The 18,358-nt window shown below is 42.6% G+C and overlaps 1 protein-coding gene across 2 annotated transcripts in view; it reads left to right on the top strand.

Annotated features, from left to right (window-relative positions):
• Positions 1 to 18,005, top strand: part of MED28 (mediator complex subunit 28) — a 37,197-nt gene extending 19,192 nt beyond the window's left edge. Inside the window, exons 2-5 of one of the 2 annotated variants that reach the window (XM_029590472.1) lie at positions 2,170 to 2,236; positions 4,280 to 4,309; positions 15,801 to 15,913; positions 17,227 to 18,005. In XM_029590472.1, the coding sequence (XP_029446332.1) occupies positions 2,170 to 2,236; positions 4,280 to 4,309; positions 15,801 to 15,913; positions 17,227 to 17,424 (408 nt within the window). In that variant the 3' untranslated portion in view covers positions 17,425 to 18,005. The remainder of the gene's footprint in view (positions 1 to 2,169; positions 2,237 to 4,279; positions 4,310 to 15,800; positions 15,914 to 17,226) is intronic. The other variant, XM_029590481.1, reaches the window with a different exon arrangement.
• Positions 18,006 to 18,358: the final 353 nt, after the last annotated feature.

Genomic DNA, 18,358 nt, shown 5'->3' with positions numbered 1-18,358 from the left:
AGAATGAAACGTGATTTAAGCAAGGTTAAAGGGTGGTCGAAGATTTGGCAACTGGGATTCAATGCCAAGAAGTGCAGTCATGCATCAGGGGGTTGGTAATCCAAAGGGGAACTGTATGTGATGGGAGGTAAATACTGATGTGCACAGAACCAGAAAGGGACCTAGCGGTGATAGCATCTGGTGATCTGAAGACGGTGAAGCAATATGACAAGACAATAGCTGAAGTCAGGAAAATGCTGGGCTACATGGAGAGAGGAATAACCAGTAAGAAAAAAGTGATAATCCCCTTTTACAAGTCCTTTGTGATGCCTCACCTGAAGTACTGTGTTCAGTTCTGGAGACTGTATCTCAAAAAGGACAGAGACAAGATGGAGGTGGTCCTGAGAAGGGCAACCAAAATGGTGGGGCGTCGCTATCAAATGACTTGTGAGAAGAGGCTGAAGGACCTAAATTTGTGTACCCTGGAAGAGAGAAGGTGCAGGGGAGATAGGATAGAGACCTTCAGATACCTGACAGGTTTTAATGAATCACGAACTTCAAACATTTTCCCTTGGAAAGGAAACAGATCTAGGGGTCACGAAATGAAACTCCAGGAGGGGGAAGGGGATGACTCGGGTCCACCTTCAGGAAATATTTCTTCATGGGGAAGGGTGGTGGATGCCTAGAATGCCTTTCCAAAGGAGGTGGTGAAGATAAAAACAGTCAAATATTTCAAAGGGGTATGGGATAAACACTTTGGGTCACTAAAGGCTAGAGGATAGAAATGAAGAAAAGGGTACATCAGGGTAAACCCTCGGTGCGATGGTTACTACTCTTAGCAGAAGCACGGGAATTACTACCCTCTGTTTCCTAGCGTGTAGCAGATGGACTCAGGACCAGTGGGTATAGTGTATTCCTGATAGCAGTTGGAGACGGATCTTAATGATATAGAGTTAAAGTGAAAGGATGTAACATAATACAAAAACTTAATTTTGGGATTATGATTAAATATTGTTTGCCAATGGGATATAACATCTTGGTAGTGATGAGGAGAAGTAGGTATGCTGGGTTACAATCACATGTAAAAGAGCCCTGAGGGGCAACGCATTGTTGTACCCTTCAAGACACGTTTTTAATTCTAGAAAACGTCCTTCTATTAGGCTGGCTATATAAATGCCCAATCAATATTGCAGGAGGAGGATTATATAGTAGAGGTGATAGACAAATGGAATTTATACCTTTTCTTTGTAACTGAGTCGTGGCATCATGATGCTGTATTACTTAGGCAGATTGCTGTGGGTACACCGCATTATGTTGCACTGGCCCTGCAGGAAAAAAAAAAGGGTGGAGTATTGCTAATTCTTTATCTGAAGGATTTAAAATTACCAGTAATTGATGTTGACGTTCCACCACCAATAAAAGCCCAACGTTTCAGAGTTTTGGAATGGGTGTGTTGTATTGTTCTTCTGACAGCTCTGGGTTTGAGTTACTTAACTTTATGGACTTTGTAACTTCATTAGCTGAAAAATTTACCAACCTGATATTTGTTGCATTTTAATTTACCCTTAGATGATCTAGCTTCTGCTTGCACACAAACTTTACTGTTGACCCTTGTCACTACACATTTTGTTTAGTTGGTTCAAGAACAGACTCGCAGAGTTGGACATTCATTGGACCTGTTGTTTAACCAAGATGATTGTGCACGACTGATTCAATCCATGATGTTATCTGGTCTGACTTCTTTTAAATCACTTTTAAAATGAGTGCAAGATAAAATTTCAACAGGGGGCTTCACTGACGCTTCGTAAAAAAAAAATGCCCTAGAGTTGAATCAGATGATTTTATAGGGAAATGGAAGGCGTGTTAATTGGGAAGAGTTCTATAGATTTGATATAGTTGGATATAATTCTATGGAACTCTTCCCATACATAATGTTTATGATGAAATGGCTCCAGAGCAGCATATGATAGTTCAAAATAGTTAAGTGTGCATTTTTTGGTTTTCCAGTGTATTAAGGGAACAATGAAAAATTATTAGATAACCAGAGAGACATAGATGTAAGAGTGGTGATTATCTGAAAATGTGCAACTGAAAATTTGTTACATGAATATAGAACTGTTTGTAAAGTAGCATTTGATTATTTTGTTTACTTGAATCTAACTTTTTTTTTTTTTTTTAATATCTCTTTAGGCTTGCTTTGCTTCACTTGTAAGCCAAGACTATGTAAATGGTACTGATCAAGAAGAAATTAGAACTGGTGAGCCTCAATCCTTTATGAAATTTAATTTTGAAGTGTACTGCTCTAGCTTGATGAGGTTGTTCAATAGAAATATATAATTCACATTGACAAGTTTCTTAAATTTTTGTTTTTCTTTCTCTCTAGAAAACACTGTAAAACAAGGTATCAGTGGATTGGCTTAGTTGCCCTACAGTAATAATATACTCAGTAGGAGATCTGTCACTTTGCTTAAAATGAACTCTTCATATCAATTAGGAGTGTAGATGGAGGTAGTGCTTTCAGCTCTTGAGTGGCAAGTGTCTCGGGAATCCCTTTTTGATCACACCTGATTGAGGTATCCACTTCAATTGGGATTGCTCAGTCCCTGTGTGTGAGCTAGGATGGTATAGGAAACTTTTATGCTTAAACTATATAACTCCTCTAGACCAGTGGGCTTGTGACCAAGCTATAAATTGTGCAGAGGAAGAAAACCAAAGGACAAATGATGGCATTGAAATAACATAATTATGAGCCTTTAAGCCAGTATGTAAAATTGGTAGGCTTCAATTGGGCTTAGAAAAGATAATCACTTGACTGTGTGGCCATGGGGGCTCCATGTCTTTTTGGAGAGAATGTTTATACATTTTTGGAAAACAGTTCAGGCCCTTACTTTTGATATAACTAAAGTTACCCTTCTTTAGAGTTCCAGAATGTTTCATTTCTGTCTACCAGTACCAGATGTTTTGAATAAAATTTTATTTATTTAACACTTTTCTATACCGACCTTTATGGTAGAGACCATATCAGATCGGTTTACATCGAATTGGGGAACTGAACCATGAACAGTAACCAAAAAACAATAGGTTGAACAGGAAGAACATAGTTACATTTAACAGGGAAAGTAAACTTGGAAGCATAAGTTAAATAAGCAACTTTTCATTGCTGCCAAATGCAGAATTGAATTCTGTTGAAAGAATGTGGATGTGTCGATCGTTTCCTCCTTGCATAGTTGTTTTGGTAGATGATAGCACTACATAGGGATATAGTTTCAGCTTTTTCAGTATGTTTGGAATTTATTTTTTTTTTAAATTAATGTAAACGAGCTGTAAAATAAGGATTTAGATTCTACTGTGTGATTTGCTGTCTTGTGTGTTGTTTGATGCTGGGGAAGGGGGGTGGAGCTGAGGGGTGAATGTTTAAAAACTTAGGAAATTATTCGGTTCCTATTTCAATGTATGTGTTGATGCTTTATTATTTGATTTGCTTATAATAGTTTGTGTATTTGGTTGTTGATATAGAATCAAAAAGAGCTGAGTAACTACCCTCCCTCCCCCAGAGCTCTAGGAGCCCAAGTCCAAGCAAAGAAAATAAATTGAAATAGCTGCTTTTTCATGTACAGCTGGATGCTGATATATCAGCACACCTCAGTGCATGGTAATTTTCTAAGAAAACATGTGAAACCAGTATTGTACTGATGTCACATTAAGGTGCTTGAGAGTTTTCACCTGTGGTGGTTCAGTCAAATCCTGGGGTTCAAACTGGAGGATCCACGGACTCTATCTACTTGGCTCCAAAGAGGACAGCGGATTTACTGGGGTCTGAGAATATTGCAGGACTATCTTTTTCTGTGAAGGGCGGCCTGCCCTTTTGAGGACTGCTGAGTAGTCATGGGAGTCTGGGACATTTCATTTTTATATTTGTTGTTTTTATTATTTTAAGGGTTATGTTTCAGCTTTGCACAAAAGTTTGTACTATGTACTTGGGTTTGTCTGAGTTGTTTATAGTTATGTGCCCCAATTTTAGATGAATGATTTAAGGGCATGGAATATATAGTAGGTAGTAATATAATCAGTACAGGAAACTTTCAAGATGGTTGATTATGCCTAAAATGTGTAATAGAATGGAGATGGATGGAGTTGTAATTGAGAGCATGGATTACATATTGTTTGGCTATATAAATGCTCAATCAGTCAGGCATCAAGAATTAGAGATTACTGACATGTTACAAGATAATGATTTAGATCAGTTTTTTTGTTACTGGGTCTTGGCATACAGACTCTGACTTTGTTAAAATTTCTCCAGGTTATTCTTTCCAGGGGCACATGAAGAAAGGTAAGTGTGGGAGTGGAGTTCTAGTATTTTATAAATTTAAGTTTATTGGAAAGGCTATTAGTAGTAGTATGTGATGGGGTGGATGCCATGTTGATGAAGACTTCAGATTTGCAATTTTGTTTAATATATGCTCCGCCAGCTTGAAAATTGGAGAAGAATTTGCAGTTTTGTGACAGTTTGAATTTGTCAACAATTCGTGATAAAGTTATTTTAAATATGCTAGTAGATAACACTGCTTCTGTTTTAACTCAGCACATTTTAGAACTGATGAGTGTTTTAGGAATTCCACCCACCATTTAGGCCACATACTGGATTTAATTTTGTGTCTAGATCATTTGTGTGTATGCTTGACAAACATTTTCTGATCTAGTGATTTCTTCAGTTTTATGGTTGGATTATTACGTCATTAAAGATAATGTGCTAGTTACAACATCTGTAGTTAGAAGGGCTTGCAATTTAAGAAAGTTAGACCCAATCTGAAGCAATTTAAGGAGAAATGGGAACAGGTGGGCTTTAAATTAACTATTATGAAATTTCAATTGATGGCTTTATTTCTCTTTGGCCTGGTCAGTTAAAAGCCATCTACGATCAAGTAGCTCCAGAATATTTGGTTTGTATGGCTATGGGGCAGAAGAAACTCTCATGGTATTCAGTTGACTTGAGTAATAAGTGAAAGTCATTGCAGAGTCTAGAGCAGAGCTTTCCAAAGTGTGTGTCGCGACACTTTAGTGTGTCGCCTGCAGTGTGCCGGTGTGTCGCGCAAGCCCGGTGCACGTGACACACCAGCAAGTGGGAGCCAATGCAGCCGCCGGTGGAGCTCATCCCACTGGCGGCTGAGCAGTGAAATATCGCTGTGCTTTGTGCCGGAGACACACAGCAGGAAGATCGGCATGGCCGTGGTGGAGCTCACCTCACCACGGCCCGAAGAAGAAAAAGGTCACATCGAAACGTGCAGGTGCTCCTCCTCCTTCCTGCTCATACGGCCCCGGAAGAAAAATGTTGCCGGAGCCGCACGGGCAGAAAGGGGGAGGAGCGTCAGCCGCGTGCAGAAGAGGAGCAGCGCTGTTGTTGCAGCGGGCGAGAAGAGGAGGAGGCCCGATAGCAGGGTCCCCATCGCGGATCGGCCCGAGAAGATCAGGGCCGCTGCCGTCTCTGCGATTGGCCCGAGAAGATCAGGGCCGCTGCAGAGCAGATCCTGCAGCGACCCGTGAAGAGGAGGCCCAGAGGTAAGAGAGAGGCTAAGGGCCCGTAGAGTGCATGTATGAGGTGAGTTGAGAGATTGTGTGCGTGTATGAGGTGAGTTGAGAGATTGTGTGTGGGAGTGAGGACCTGAATGTTTGCAGAGACAGCATGTGAGAGCCTATGTGTGTGTGAGAGTCAGACAGCATGTGCAAGAGAGACTGTATGAATGATTGTATGAGAGAGAGCCTGTGAGAGTGAGAGCTTGTGTGTGTGTGTGAGAGAGAAAGCATGTGAGAATGAGAACCTGACAATGTTTGAGGGAAGAAGATAGATGGAGAGAAAAGAAATAGAAAAAAAGACAATATGAAAGGAATTGGCAAAAAAATAAGAAAGGGGAGGTGGAACAAAAAAGCCTGTGACCAATCGATTAGAAAAAGATCAGACAGCAAAGGTAAAAAAAAGAAATAAATTACTTTTTACTGATTGGCACATGTAATCTTTGGTAATGTGCAAGAGTAGCACTTTCTCTATGCTGATTTCACAATCTCCGAGATCAACATGGAGGAAGTGGAAACCCACGGGGCCTGCACAGAGGAGGCAGCAGAATGGGCTTCAGTGCCAATAGCAGCAATCAGCGCCTCCCCAATAGCCATGCGGCATCAGTGACAGTGGCAGCAGAGGAATGAGAGAGGCTCCGAGGTTGCTGGCAAAAGAAAGAGAGGGGGTTTGCCTTTAGTGTGTGCATGTGTATGAATGGGAGTCTACCTGGGGGTGTGTCTGTGTATGAGAATGTATGGGTGTCTTCCTGGGGTTTGTATGTGTGAGAATAGGTGCTGGCCTGTGTGTGGTGTATGTGTGTGTGAGAATGAATTGGTGCCTGCCTAGGGGATGGTGAGGGAGTGGTGTGAAAATGAATGGAAGCCTGCCTGGGGGTCAGTTTCAGTGTGTGAGAATGACTGGGAACTTGCCTGGGTGTGTGTGTTTTGTGTGTATGTGAGGGAGCCAGAGAGAGTATGTATGAGAAAATCCAGGGGAGTAAGAGTTTGTGTGTGGGGGTGTGTGTGTGGAGGGAGAGAGAGTGTCTTAGAGCTTGAGAGTGTGTCAGTGTCTGTGAGAGCGAGAAGTTATGGTGGGTATAAGAGCATGAATGTGTATGTATGTGACAGTGTATGTGTGAGAGAGAATGGAAATGTGAGTATGTGTGAGAGAGAGGGGATAACCTCCTAATCCTTGACAATATCAGGATGACTGGAAATCAAGAGCTCCCACGTATGGACAGCAGGGGCTTTTTAAAATCCTTATTAGTTTTAATTATTGGGTGTTATTTGATATATGTGCTGTTTTGAAATATTTTATTGGTGTTTGGGGAAATTGTAAACAATGTATATGATTTTAATGAATAGAAATTTTATTTATCAGTAGTTTTAAAATATTCTTTTATTAGTATGGTTTTACTATTATAACTGATGCTTTATGTTTCTTGATTTTATTTGTTTTATGAGGAATGGTGGTTCTGTTTTTCCATTATTAATACACAGAATCTGGCTTCTTGGGGTTTCCATTTCAGTTTTTGTCTAATTTGTGCTCCTTTATTTTGTATTTGGTGAGGGTCTGTCTCTGCTCTGTGTGTGTGACCATGATGAGAAATTCGCTAGCATAGGGATCTATAGCAATTTGGTTTGTTTTGTTTCCTCAGTAGGTGGTGTATTGGTATTCTAGGACCCAGTATAATATTTACCCTTGCTTTATCACAGGTAGGGTTATTGTTGTTAGAGTCCTTGGTGTTATTACTGTTATGTTATGATGGGATTGCAGTATAGATTTTGAGTGTCTTTTTTTTTTTGCGAGGTTTTATTTTCGTTCACAATGTGCCTGGCAGTGGAAGGTGTTTGTGCTGCTGTTACTGTGAGGTGACACCAGAATTTGAAAACATCTTTTAGTATGATGAGCTGTAAGGGAAACATTCAAGCTCCATTGTTTGGGGGAATTTCAGTGGATGCACAGAGTTACAGAACTGGAGGTGCAGGATTTATATTGACATTCTGTCCCTTCCTATAAATTCCAGTCTTCACTCTCATAGCCATATGGAATTAGTTGAATGAGGCTATCAAATAATTTTATAGTGTGAAACTGGCCAGCTTTTTAAAATTACGCAGAAGACCCTTTGGACTTCCTTATTAACACCAAATATTCAAAAGCTGTGTTCATCCCATCAAGCTCATATATCTCATTAAAGAGGTAAATTGAATAACACAATAACTTTGTTTTATTATTGTTACTCATAAATTATAACAATAACATTAATCTTGGAATATTATATATTTTTAATATAAATGAAAGGTTTTCACAAGATAGGTTGTATCGTGAAACATTTTATTATGTATATACAAGCCGTTAAGCCCGTTAAAACGGGCTACATCCCTCTGTCTCTCACCTCCCCCTCATTCTCTCTCCCCTCCACCCCCTACCTCCCACCCCTCTCACCCACTCCTCCCACTCCCTCCCTCTCCCTCCACTCAGTCCCTCCCTCCCACTCAGCTCCCTCCCTCCCCCCTCTCTCCCTCCCTCCCTCAGTCCCACTCACTCTCCCTCAGTCCACTCCCTCCCCCTCTCCCTCAGTCCCACTCCTTCACTCTGTCCCCACTCCTTCCCTGTCCCACTCCCTCTCCCCTCTCCCTCTATCTCCCCTCCCCCCTCACTCAGTCCCCCCCTTCTCCTTCAGTGCCCACTCCCTCCCTCCCCACTCCACTCCCACTCCCTCTCTCCCTCGTCACTCAGTCCCACTACCCTCTCTCCTCTCTCCTCTCCTCCCCTCTCACTCGGTCCCTCACTCTCTCTGTCCTGTTCCCTCCCTCTCTCTCTCCTCCTCGCTGCCACCGCCGTTAAAGGGCTTACATCCCTCTGTCTCTCACCTCCCCCTCATTCTCTCTCCCTCCACCCCCCTACCATCCCTCCCCCACTCCTCCCTCTCCTCTCACTCAGTCCCTCCCTCCCACTCAGTCTCATTCCCTCCCCCTCCCTCCCCCTCTCCCTCAGTCCCACTCCCTCCCTCCCTCTCACTCTCCCTCAGTCCCACTCCCTCCCCCTCTCACTCTGTCCCACTCCTTCCTCTGTCCCACTCCCTCCTCTCTCTCCCTCAGTCCCACTCTCCCCAGTCCCACTCCTTCCCTCTGTCCCCCTCTCCCTCCGTCCCACTCCCTCTCTCCCTCTCACTCAGTCCCACTCCCTCTCTCTCCTCCCCTCCACTCAGTCCCTCCCTCTCTGTCAGTCCCTCCTTCTCTCTCTCCTCCCTCGCTGCCGCCACTGCCACTCGCCGCCGCTGGACGCCGCCATGCCGCTGCCACCCGCCGCCGCCGCTACCACCGGACGCCGCCACCATCCAACGCCGCCGCCACCCGCCGCCGCCACCCAACGCCGCCGCTGCTGCCACTGGACGCCGCCATTGTTTTTTCTTTTTTTCTGACGCTGGCTCAGACCGACGTGCTCGCCCGCACATGCGCGGTAGAGCTGGTCTCTACTGCGCATTTGCGGCACGTCGGTCAAGCTTCGTTTATTAGTATAGATTTAAGGAAACATACATAAATTGTCGAAATACATTTTGTTCGTTTAACCTTTAACCTCTGGTTTGCTAGTAGACTGAATTACTGTGTCCCGAAATTATGTTTGTCTAAAAAGTGTGTCACCAACATGAAGAGTTTGGAAAGCTCTGGTCTAGAGTGTAACTGGAAAAAGCTAAGGTGAATTCTGGTATGTTCAAAATAATATAGAGCTACAGTTGTGGAAGCCAGGAAAGCTTTTTCAGTCTAGGGAATTTGTTTAAGGTAGTTCACTCTCTAGTTAAAAAAAAAAACCAAAACCCTCAGGATTGGATGTGCTAGATGTGACTTGTAATTCATTGGCTGATTTTTACGTTACAAAAAAAAAAAAGCTTACTAATCTTTATAACCAAGTGCAAAGACTTGGCCAGATTGATTTGGTAAGTATGCATTTTACTAATGTAGCCAGGTGATCTGTTTTTAAATTAATGGAGGAAGATAATGTTTCTAAGACACTGGGGCAATGAGGAATTGTGGGCTCCCCTCTTGACCCTGTATCATTTTGGATTATCACTAACATGGCAACAATTGTGTGTAGTTTTATTGTGCAGATAGTGAATAAATCCTTGCTTAGTGTCAGGTTCCAAATCTTCTGAAAGAGGCTGTAATACGACCTATACAGAAGGATGTAAATGAACCATGCACTGAAATTGTTACAGGAAGTTTATGGTGATGAAGAGTTTGGCACCTATCTATTTTGTACTAAGTATACAAATCATGTGTCCTGTGGTGAAGCTCACTTGGAGAGCAGGATAACGGCAGTACATACTCGCACTGACTCTTTGGTATAAATCCAAAGATTTGGAGAAGGGTATACATCATTTCATTACCGGTTCCTATAAAGTATCAATGCTTGGTTCCCCATACCATATTGATATGAAATAATGGTTGCTTATCTGAAAGTCCACAGTTTTCTCCTCTTAACCACTCCTGGTGAGTTGTCCTGTTACCATGGCCAGCAGTACAAGACTTCTGGAAACTGAGACTGGGCTCTTCTTCTTCTAGTCTTGTGTGCATTGGGGCTAGGTTGTGCCAGGATTCTGCTCTCAGACCCCTTCTTTTATAGAACTCTAACATGTTAGAATATGTTTCTCGGTTCTTTTGGTTGGAACAAGTGTGGACCTTGGGTGCCGGAGGTATGGGTGTTGCTTCTCCACCTTCGTTTGGGTAGAGGGGCTTTGGACACGTAGTGAGGCCTTCCATGATTTGTGTACCCAATGTGGCATGCCTTGATGTCCCAGCCCTTCTTGTTGAGAAAATAACTTTTGATAGTGCAGTTTCAGAATTTCTGCACTCCTTCTCTCTTGCAATGCTGAAGTTAAAACAAACAAACAAACAAAAAAAACATAATTGGGAACAGGTATTAAGCTTTAATGTCCACTCTGTCCATCTGAGAGGCTTATGTTGGTAGGCCAGGAGGACATTCACTCCAGGAGTTTTCCCTAACCTTTCCTACCTGCCTACTAAACCTGACTATATTCTTCCACCCCAAACAATGCCAACTATTTAGCTAATTTTTGCCCAATTTCAAACTTGTCAGCCCTCAGTAATTGGATCAGTATTTGGAATAATAAAATCCTAGATCAATACCAGCTAGGTTTTGTGTAAAAATTGTGGGACAGAAACATTTTTAGTTTCCCTTTTGTATCATCTGCCCCAGGAGATGAATATGGGTTATTTAGTGCTCTTGGTCCAACTGGATGTTGCTTCAGCCTTTGATGCTGTTGATCATGATATTCTCGTCTTGATTACAATGTATTAGAATTTCCTAGTGTGTAGCCAGATGGACTCAGGACCAATGGTTTATGCTCGCCTGCCAGCAGATGGAATCAGTCAGGATTCAAAGCTGACATCTCCCTAGAGCAGAGCTTTCCAAAGTGTGTGTCGCGACACTTTAGTGTGTCGCCTGAGGTGTGCCGGTGTGTCGCGCAAGCCCGGGGCACGTGACACACCGGCAAATGGGAGCCAATGCAGCCGCCGGTGGAGCTCATCCCACTGGCGGCTGAGCAGTGAAATATCGCTGCAGGAAGATCGGCATGGCCGTGGTGGAGCTCACCTCGCCACGGCCGGAAGAAGAAACGTGCAGGTGCTCCTCCTCCTTCCTGCCCATGCGGCCCCAGAAGAAAAATGTTGCCGGAGCCGCACGGGCAGAAAGGGGGAGGAGCATCAGCCGCGTGCAGAAGAGGAGCAGCAGCGGGGAGCGAAGAGGAGGAGCAGGGTCCTCACCGCGAATCGGCCCGAGAAGATCAGGGCCGCTGCAGTCGCCGCCGCGATCGGCCCGAGAAGATCAGGGCCGCTGCAGAGCCCATCCTGCAGCGACCCGTGAAGAGGAGCCCAGAGGTAAGAGAGAGGCTGAGGGCCTGTAGAGTGCATGTATGAGGTGAGTTGAGCGATCGTGTGCGTGTGTGAGCTGAGTTGAGCGATCGTGTGCGTGTGTGAGGTGAGTTGAGCGATCGTGTGCGTGTGTGAGGTGAGTTGAGCGATCGTGTGCGTGTAATCTTTGGTAATGTGCAAGAGTAGCACTTTCTCTATGCTGATTTCATAATGTACGAGATCAACTGGAGGAAGTGGAAACCCACGGGGCCTGCACAGAGGAGGCAGCAGAATGGGCTTCAGTGCCAATAGCAGCAATCAGCGCCTCCCCAATAGCCATGCGGCAGCAGTGACAGTGGCAGCAGAGGAATGAGAGAGGCTCCGAGGTTGCTGGCAAAAGAAAGAGAGGGGGTTTGCCTTTAGTGTGTGCCTGCCTGAGGGTGTGTCTGTGTATGAGAATGTATGGGTGTCTTCCTGGGGTTTGTATGTGTGAGAATAGGTGCTGGCCTGTGTGTGGTGTATGTGTGTGTGAGTATGAATTGGTGCCTGCCTGGGGGTCTGTGTGTGTGAGAATGAATGTGTGCATGCCTGAGGGAGTGGTGTGAAAATGAATGGAAGCCTGCCTGGGGGTCAGTTTCAGTGTGTGAAAATGACTGGGAGCTTGCCTGGGTGTGTGTGTTTGTGTGTATGTGAGGGAGCCAGAGAGAGTATGTATGAGAAAATCCAGGGGAGTAAGAGTTTGTGTGGGAGTGTGTGTGTGGAGGGAGAGAGAGTGTCTTAGAGCTTGAGAGTGTGTCAGTGTCTGTGACATTACGCAGAAGACCCTTTGGACTTTCTTATTAACACCAAATATTCAAAAGCTGTGTTCATCCCATCAAGTTCATATATCTCATTAGAGGTAAATTGAATAACACAATAACTTTGTTTTATTATTGTTACTCATAAATTATAACAATAACATTAATCTTGGAATAGTATATATTTTTAATATAAATGAAAGATTTTCAGAAGATAGGTTGTGTCGTGAAACATTTTATTATGTATATATTTAAGGAAACATAAATTGTCGAAATACATTTTGTTCGTTTAACCTTTAACCTCTGGTTTGCTAGTAGACTGAATTACTGTGTCCCGAAATTATGTTTGTCTAAAAAGTGTGTCACCAACATGAAAAGTTTGGAAAGCTCTGGACTAGAGGCACGGGCAGTCAGGCCAGCATGCCTGCGATGTGCCCACAGACTTCGAAACAGAGCGGTCCGAGTGATGTCTGACAACGCCACCGCAGTGGCATACATCAACCGACAGGGCGGAACCAGAAGCCGACAGGTATCCCTAGAAATAGCCCCCCTGATGTCTTGGGCGGAAGCAAATCTCCAGGACATCTCCGCCGTCCACATCGCCGGGAAGGACAACACCACGGCAGACTTCCTCAGCAGAGAAAGCCTAAACCCGGAGAAATGGCAGCTGTCGCCCACAGCTTTCCAGATGATTGTGGATCGGTGGGGGACTCCAGGCATGGACCTACTAGCGGACAGGTCCAACGCTCAAGTACCCAGATACTTCAGTCGCAGGCGAGATCCTCTCTCCCACGGGATCGACACCCTGGTACAGCCATGGCCTCGGGGGATCCTGCTATATGCCTTTCCCCCATGGCCCCTGCTGGGAGCCATCATACACAAGATTCAGTGGCACAGAGGCCTAGTTCTTCTAGTGGCCCCGGACTGGCCAAGAAGACCCTGGTACGCAGACATGAGAAGACTACTGGCAGGGAATCCACTACCCCTGCCTCCACACAGGGACCTGCTGCGCAAGGTCCCATCCTCCACGAGGATCCAGCTCAATTCTCTCTTACGGTCTGGCCATTGAGAGGGCTAGACTGAAGAAAAGAGGATACTCCGGGCCGGTAATAGATACACTCCTCCGAGCACACAAGTTCTCCACATCGCTAACGTATATAAGGATCTGGAGAGTATTTGAAGCCTGGTGCGAATCTCACGGCACCAATCCACATGCCGCTAAAATCCCTATCATTTTGGATTTCCTGCAAGATGGACTTCAGAAGGGTTTGTCCCTCAATTCCATCAAGGTTCAGGTGGCAGCGCTATCCTGCTCCGGTCCCCGGAGTGCCGGCAACAGCATCGCCACACACCCAGACGTTTCACGTTTCCTGAAAGGAGTCAAACACATTCGCCCGCCACTGAGGTGGCCAGAGCCCCTATAAAACCTCAACCTAGTTTTGGAATTCCTACCGGGACCTGCCTTCAGACCTCTTCGAGGCCTGTCCCTCCGTTTGTTAACCTTGAAGATGGTGTTCCTGCTGGCCGTATGCTCAGCACGCCGCATCTCAGAGCTACAAGCACTATCCTGTCGTGATCCATTTCTCAGAATCACTCCAGAGGCTATCCATCTTCACACTGTTCCATCCTTTTTACCCAAGGTGGTTTCACACTTTCACCTCAACCAAACCATATCCTTGCCTAACACGGAAGGTTTGAAGTAGTCGGAGGAAGGTCGAATGCTACGCCATCTCGACATCGGCAGACTGCTGTCCAGATATCTGGAAATGTCAGAAGCAGTACAAAAGACGGGACCACCTGTTCGTCCTGCCCAGGGGGAAGAAGCAAGTGGAAGCGGCCTCACGGCCAACCATCGCCCGCTGGATTAAAGAAGTGATCAAGGCAGCCTACATAGAGGCGGGAAAACCACCGCCTCTACAGGTCAAGGCTTATTCTACCAGAGCGCAGGCGGCCTCTTGGGCAGAAGCTAAGCTCCTGTCACCTGCAGAGATATGTAAAGCGGCGACGTGGTCCTCCCTCCATACCTTCTCCAGATTCTACCGTCTGTTCGTCTAGGCCAGGGAGGACATGGCATTTGCAAGGGCAATCCTGAACGGACCTCGGGCAGCCTCCCACCCAGTCCGGGAGTAGCTTTTGTACATCCCACTTGTTTTGAGTCCATCTGCTACACGCTAGGAAACGTAGAGATTACTTACCTGATAATCTCGTTTTCCTTAGTGTATGCAGATGGACTCAGCATCCCGCCCGGCTGCCGGTATACATGGGGATTCACCGACTCACGGTAAGCCATGTTTTCTTATAATAGGGCATCCACCCTGCCGGGTGTCGACGCCTTCCGGTTGAGAACACTGGCGGTCTCCAGCTACTATCAATCGGTCAGGGTAATCCTGTTCATTTAATCAATCGGTCAGTTACACATATATCCATAAAGCTTTTGCAAGGAAGATTACTGAATTGCTGCACTTCCTGCGGGGGTATATGTACCCGTGCTGACGTCAGATCCGTCTCCAACTGCTAGCACGAGCACACTATACCCACTTGTTTTGAGTCCATCTGCATACACTAAGGAAAACGAGATTATCAGGTATGTAATCTCTACAATGGGTGGAAAACTCCCTAACAATGGTTGCCCTGGTGGTGAAGCAACTGTCTTGGAATCCAAAAGAGGTAGAGAGGGAAGAAGAGGCTAGAGGAGGAAGCAAAAAAAGATTAAACTTCAAAAAAGAATCTGCCTCTAATACTAGAGAGCTTACTTTGCTCTGAGAAAAATGCAGAAGATAAAGTAAAGGCCCAAAAAAGAATAAAATAGAAGGGAAAAAAAGTATTTTTCTAAATATTTTTATTCCTGCATACAGGTCTATTTATAAGTCTTAAACTCATGAACCATATCATCTTTGGATAATTGTTAGAGAGTTCCAATAAAAGGTATCAGAACCAGGAAAAAATCCAATTGTTAGATAAGTTCCTAGAACTTTGCATCTTACAACTAGTTTGACTAAGTCTTTCTAGTGAGCATAGTATAAATCTGTTTTGAGTGTACAAGATGATGTCAACTGAATGATAGTCTTTAGTAGTATAATCTTTTGTTACATGAGTCCCTGTTCTGAAATGTTGAAGCAGGTATTTTATGGCTGATAATTAAACACTGTAACATTTTGAACCCACAGTTTATCAGAATGGTAACAAAAAGCTTGTATTTGCATTTAAAATATTGCTGGATGTCTTCACTGGCCTTAATTATCCTCTTGTATGCAAGCTTTTGTGCTAAAATGAAATTTGAGTTTTGTGGCATGTTATGTATTTTGTTGGACTTGGAGCCCTATTTAGTAAGCATTTTTTTCCATAGAGACAAATTAGGAAAAAAGCCTTAGTAAATCAAATCCTTAATTTATTGGATGCTAAAAATCACTAAGTGAGCTGAAGAAAATGGAGTAAAGTTACGATTTACCAGCATCTACTGTCTCCCTGAAAAGTTTTAAGACAACATGGGATTTCATAAACCCATGTTTACTGAATTTATATTGGTGAATGTATTGAAGCTACTACACAGGAGACCCTGTTTTACTTTAAAAATCATTCACACACAGATTTGATATTTTGCAGGAGTAGATCAGTGTATTCAGAAATTCCTGGATGTTGCAAGACAAACTGAATGTTTTTTCCTACAAAAAAGATTACAATTATCTGTTCAAAAACCAGAGCAGGTTATTAAAGAGGTGAGTTCTTTAAATTGTAGATTATTTTCATTATGTGGTAAGGCTATCATTTACTTTAGATGTGGTGTTTGTATTATGACTGCATCTTGTTTTTATGTCATTTTAAACATCTCATTTTTATCATACTTTCTGAGTATAGTGAGATGTCAATTATTTAGCCACCTTGTTGGTTTGGTGAGGTTAGAATGAATATGTATGATGATAGCTGCTCACTGTTTTAGTTTTCTCTATTTTCAGCATTTGTATTGTATTTTTTAAGCAAATATTTAACTTGTATTTTCTCTGTGGAAACATAAAGCACTTCATGCCAGGAGTAGGCAACTCCAGACCTGGAGTTTCAAAAACGGGCCAGGTTATCAGAATATTTACAATAATTATGTATGAGGTATATTTGTATGCATTGCTTCCATTGTATGCAGATATACCTCATACATATTAATTGTAGATATCCTGAAAACCTGGCCTGCTTGTGGCACTCCAGGCCCGGAGTTGCCTAACCCTGTTGTATGCAGTTAATAGGAAAACATAATGTTTTTTTCACGATTGGCCTTGGTCTTCATGTGATAGGTTTCTTGCTCCTTTTTCATCATTTTAGGACAGAGGAATATAATGTGTTATGAGATTTTGGTCATCAAGCTACAAAATTCAAAAGGTGGTATGATGTAGCAGAGAAACCCATTTTTTAACATGTACCCTTTCAAAGATAAAAATGTGTTCTGTTTGCAGGTCAAATCAGCTTAAGACTGAAAGTTTTTGCCAAAAACTTAAGAATTTCATTTGAGTGGATTATGATATTTGTAGTTTAAACAGAAAAAAAACCCTGTAATCTACATAAAACTGTAAATTTCTTAATTCAGTGCTTCATTCAATCTAATTAACATTAAATAAATCTGTTCCATAAAATTGTTTACTTTCTAAACCGAGTAAAAGGAAACTGGACATGACTAATAACACTCACTCACCACATTATATTTTTTATGAAACTGTTACAGTAAATTAACGGCACCTGTTTAAGAGTTTAGAATTCCAGATACTGGATCTAACACACAGTTTTTGTGCCATATTGTAAACCGTTGTGATGGCACCGCTTAACGACGGTATAGAAAAGACTTTAAATAAATAAATAACATGATAGTTTTTTAAATCTGCTTTCTGATATCTGAATTACTAATGAGAAAAAGCTAAGACTGCAGTTTCTTTGATTTTGATATTGTTGGGAAAGGCAGTATAAAAATGTTTACACATTTTATAGTAAAAATGCATATTTTAAGTATCTTTTGAAATGAGAAATTCATAAACTTTGTCTATTGCAGGATGTTTCAGAACTAAGAAATGAACTACAAAGGAAAGAAGCTCTGATCCAGAAACATTTAAGTAAACTTAGAAACTGGCAGCAGGTCCTCGAAGACATCAGTGCACAGCACAAAAAATCCACCGAAATGCCTCAGGGCCCACTGGCGTACCTTGAACAGGCTTCTGCTAATATTCCTGCTCCCATGAAATCAACATGATGATAAGAGAGTTTGTGCTAAGGCAATTTATGAATGAAAATTGATTGTTTAATTAGTGGTAGGATTGTTAGACTCTACTGATGTAGAGGTGACAGTACAGCTGCTGATAAATGCTGTTTACCACTGCATATTACCTATAAATCTTAGTGATATTTACCAGCAGCAGCCAATTCAGGCAGTTTAACAGATTTGCCAGTTTCAGGCAGAAGGTGCCAAGATCCATGCCCAATATCTTCCTGTATATACATTAAGGCTATCACAATTACCAGAGAGAACATTCGGCAAAGTCAAAATTTTACCTTGCAAAAGGTTCTAAGCAGAAATGTAGATGGAATAAATGTGTTTTTTAAAATTAGCAAAATGTACTTTGGATCTAGTATAGCTAATCTCCTGCATTGCTTTTCAAAGAAATGTAGTAGAATACTGTGTGTAACTTATTGTGTGCTTTTCTATTTGACTTTTTCTATGCTGAACTTATGCAGATAGGCAGAGACTGCCTTGTAATGCTTATTGGTTATAAACAAATCTGCAGTATCACATGATAGCATGATGCCATAAAATGTATTTTTTCTTTCAACAAATATCAAACAGCTTTATTTTATTTTTAAATCTTTATTTTTAATAATTTCTTAATTTAAGTCAAAACTGACATTACAAAATATTAAACGACAAAGGAGGAAAGAAAAAAGAAATGAAAATTATTACACATGATCATTGTCTTAAGACCTCAAATTGGGGACTAATTATAAACATATATAATGAATGAAAATAAAGTTCCCAATTAAATACAATCTGCAATATTACAGACCAAAATAGGAGTGCTAATCTAAGAAGAAATAAGCAGGGTTCTATCTCTGTTCTGCAGAAAACCACCATACCTAATTTAACAATATGTTTACAAGGAAATTGAAGAAGAAATGATGCACCAGTATCA

The sequence above is a fragment of the Rhinatrema bivittatum genome, chromosome 1 (assembly GCF_901001135.1).
Source record: "Rhinatrema bivittatum chromosome 1, aRhiBiv1.1, whole genome shotgun sequence".
In the NCBI taxonomy this organism is placed as follows: domain Eukaryota; kingdom Metazoa; phylum Chordata; class Amphibia; order Gymnophiona; family Rhinatrematidae; genus Rhinatrema; species Rhinatrema bivittatum.
Note: the sequence above shows the minus strand (reverse complement) of the source record. Positions and strands in the feature narration are given on the sequence as shown.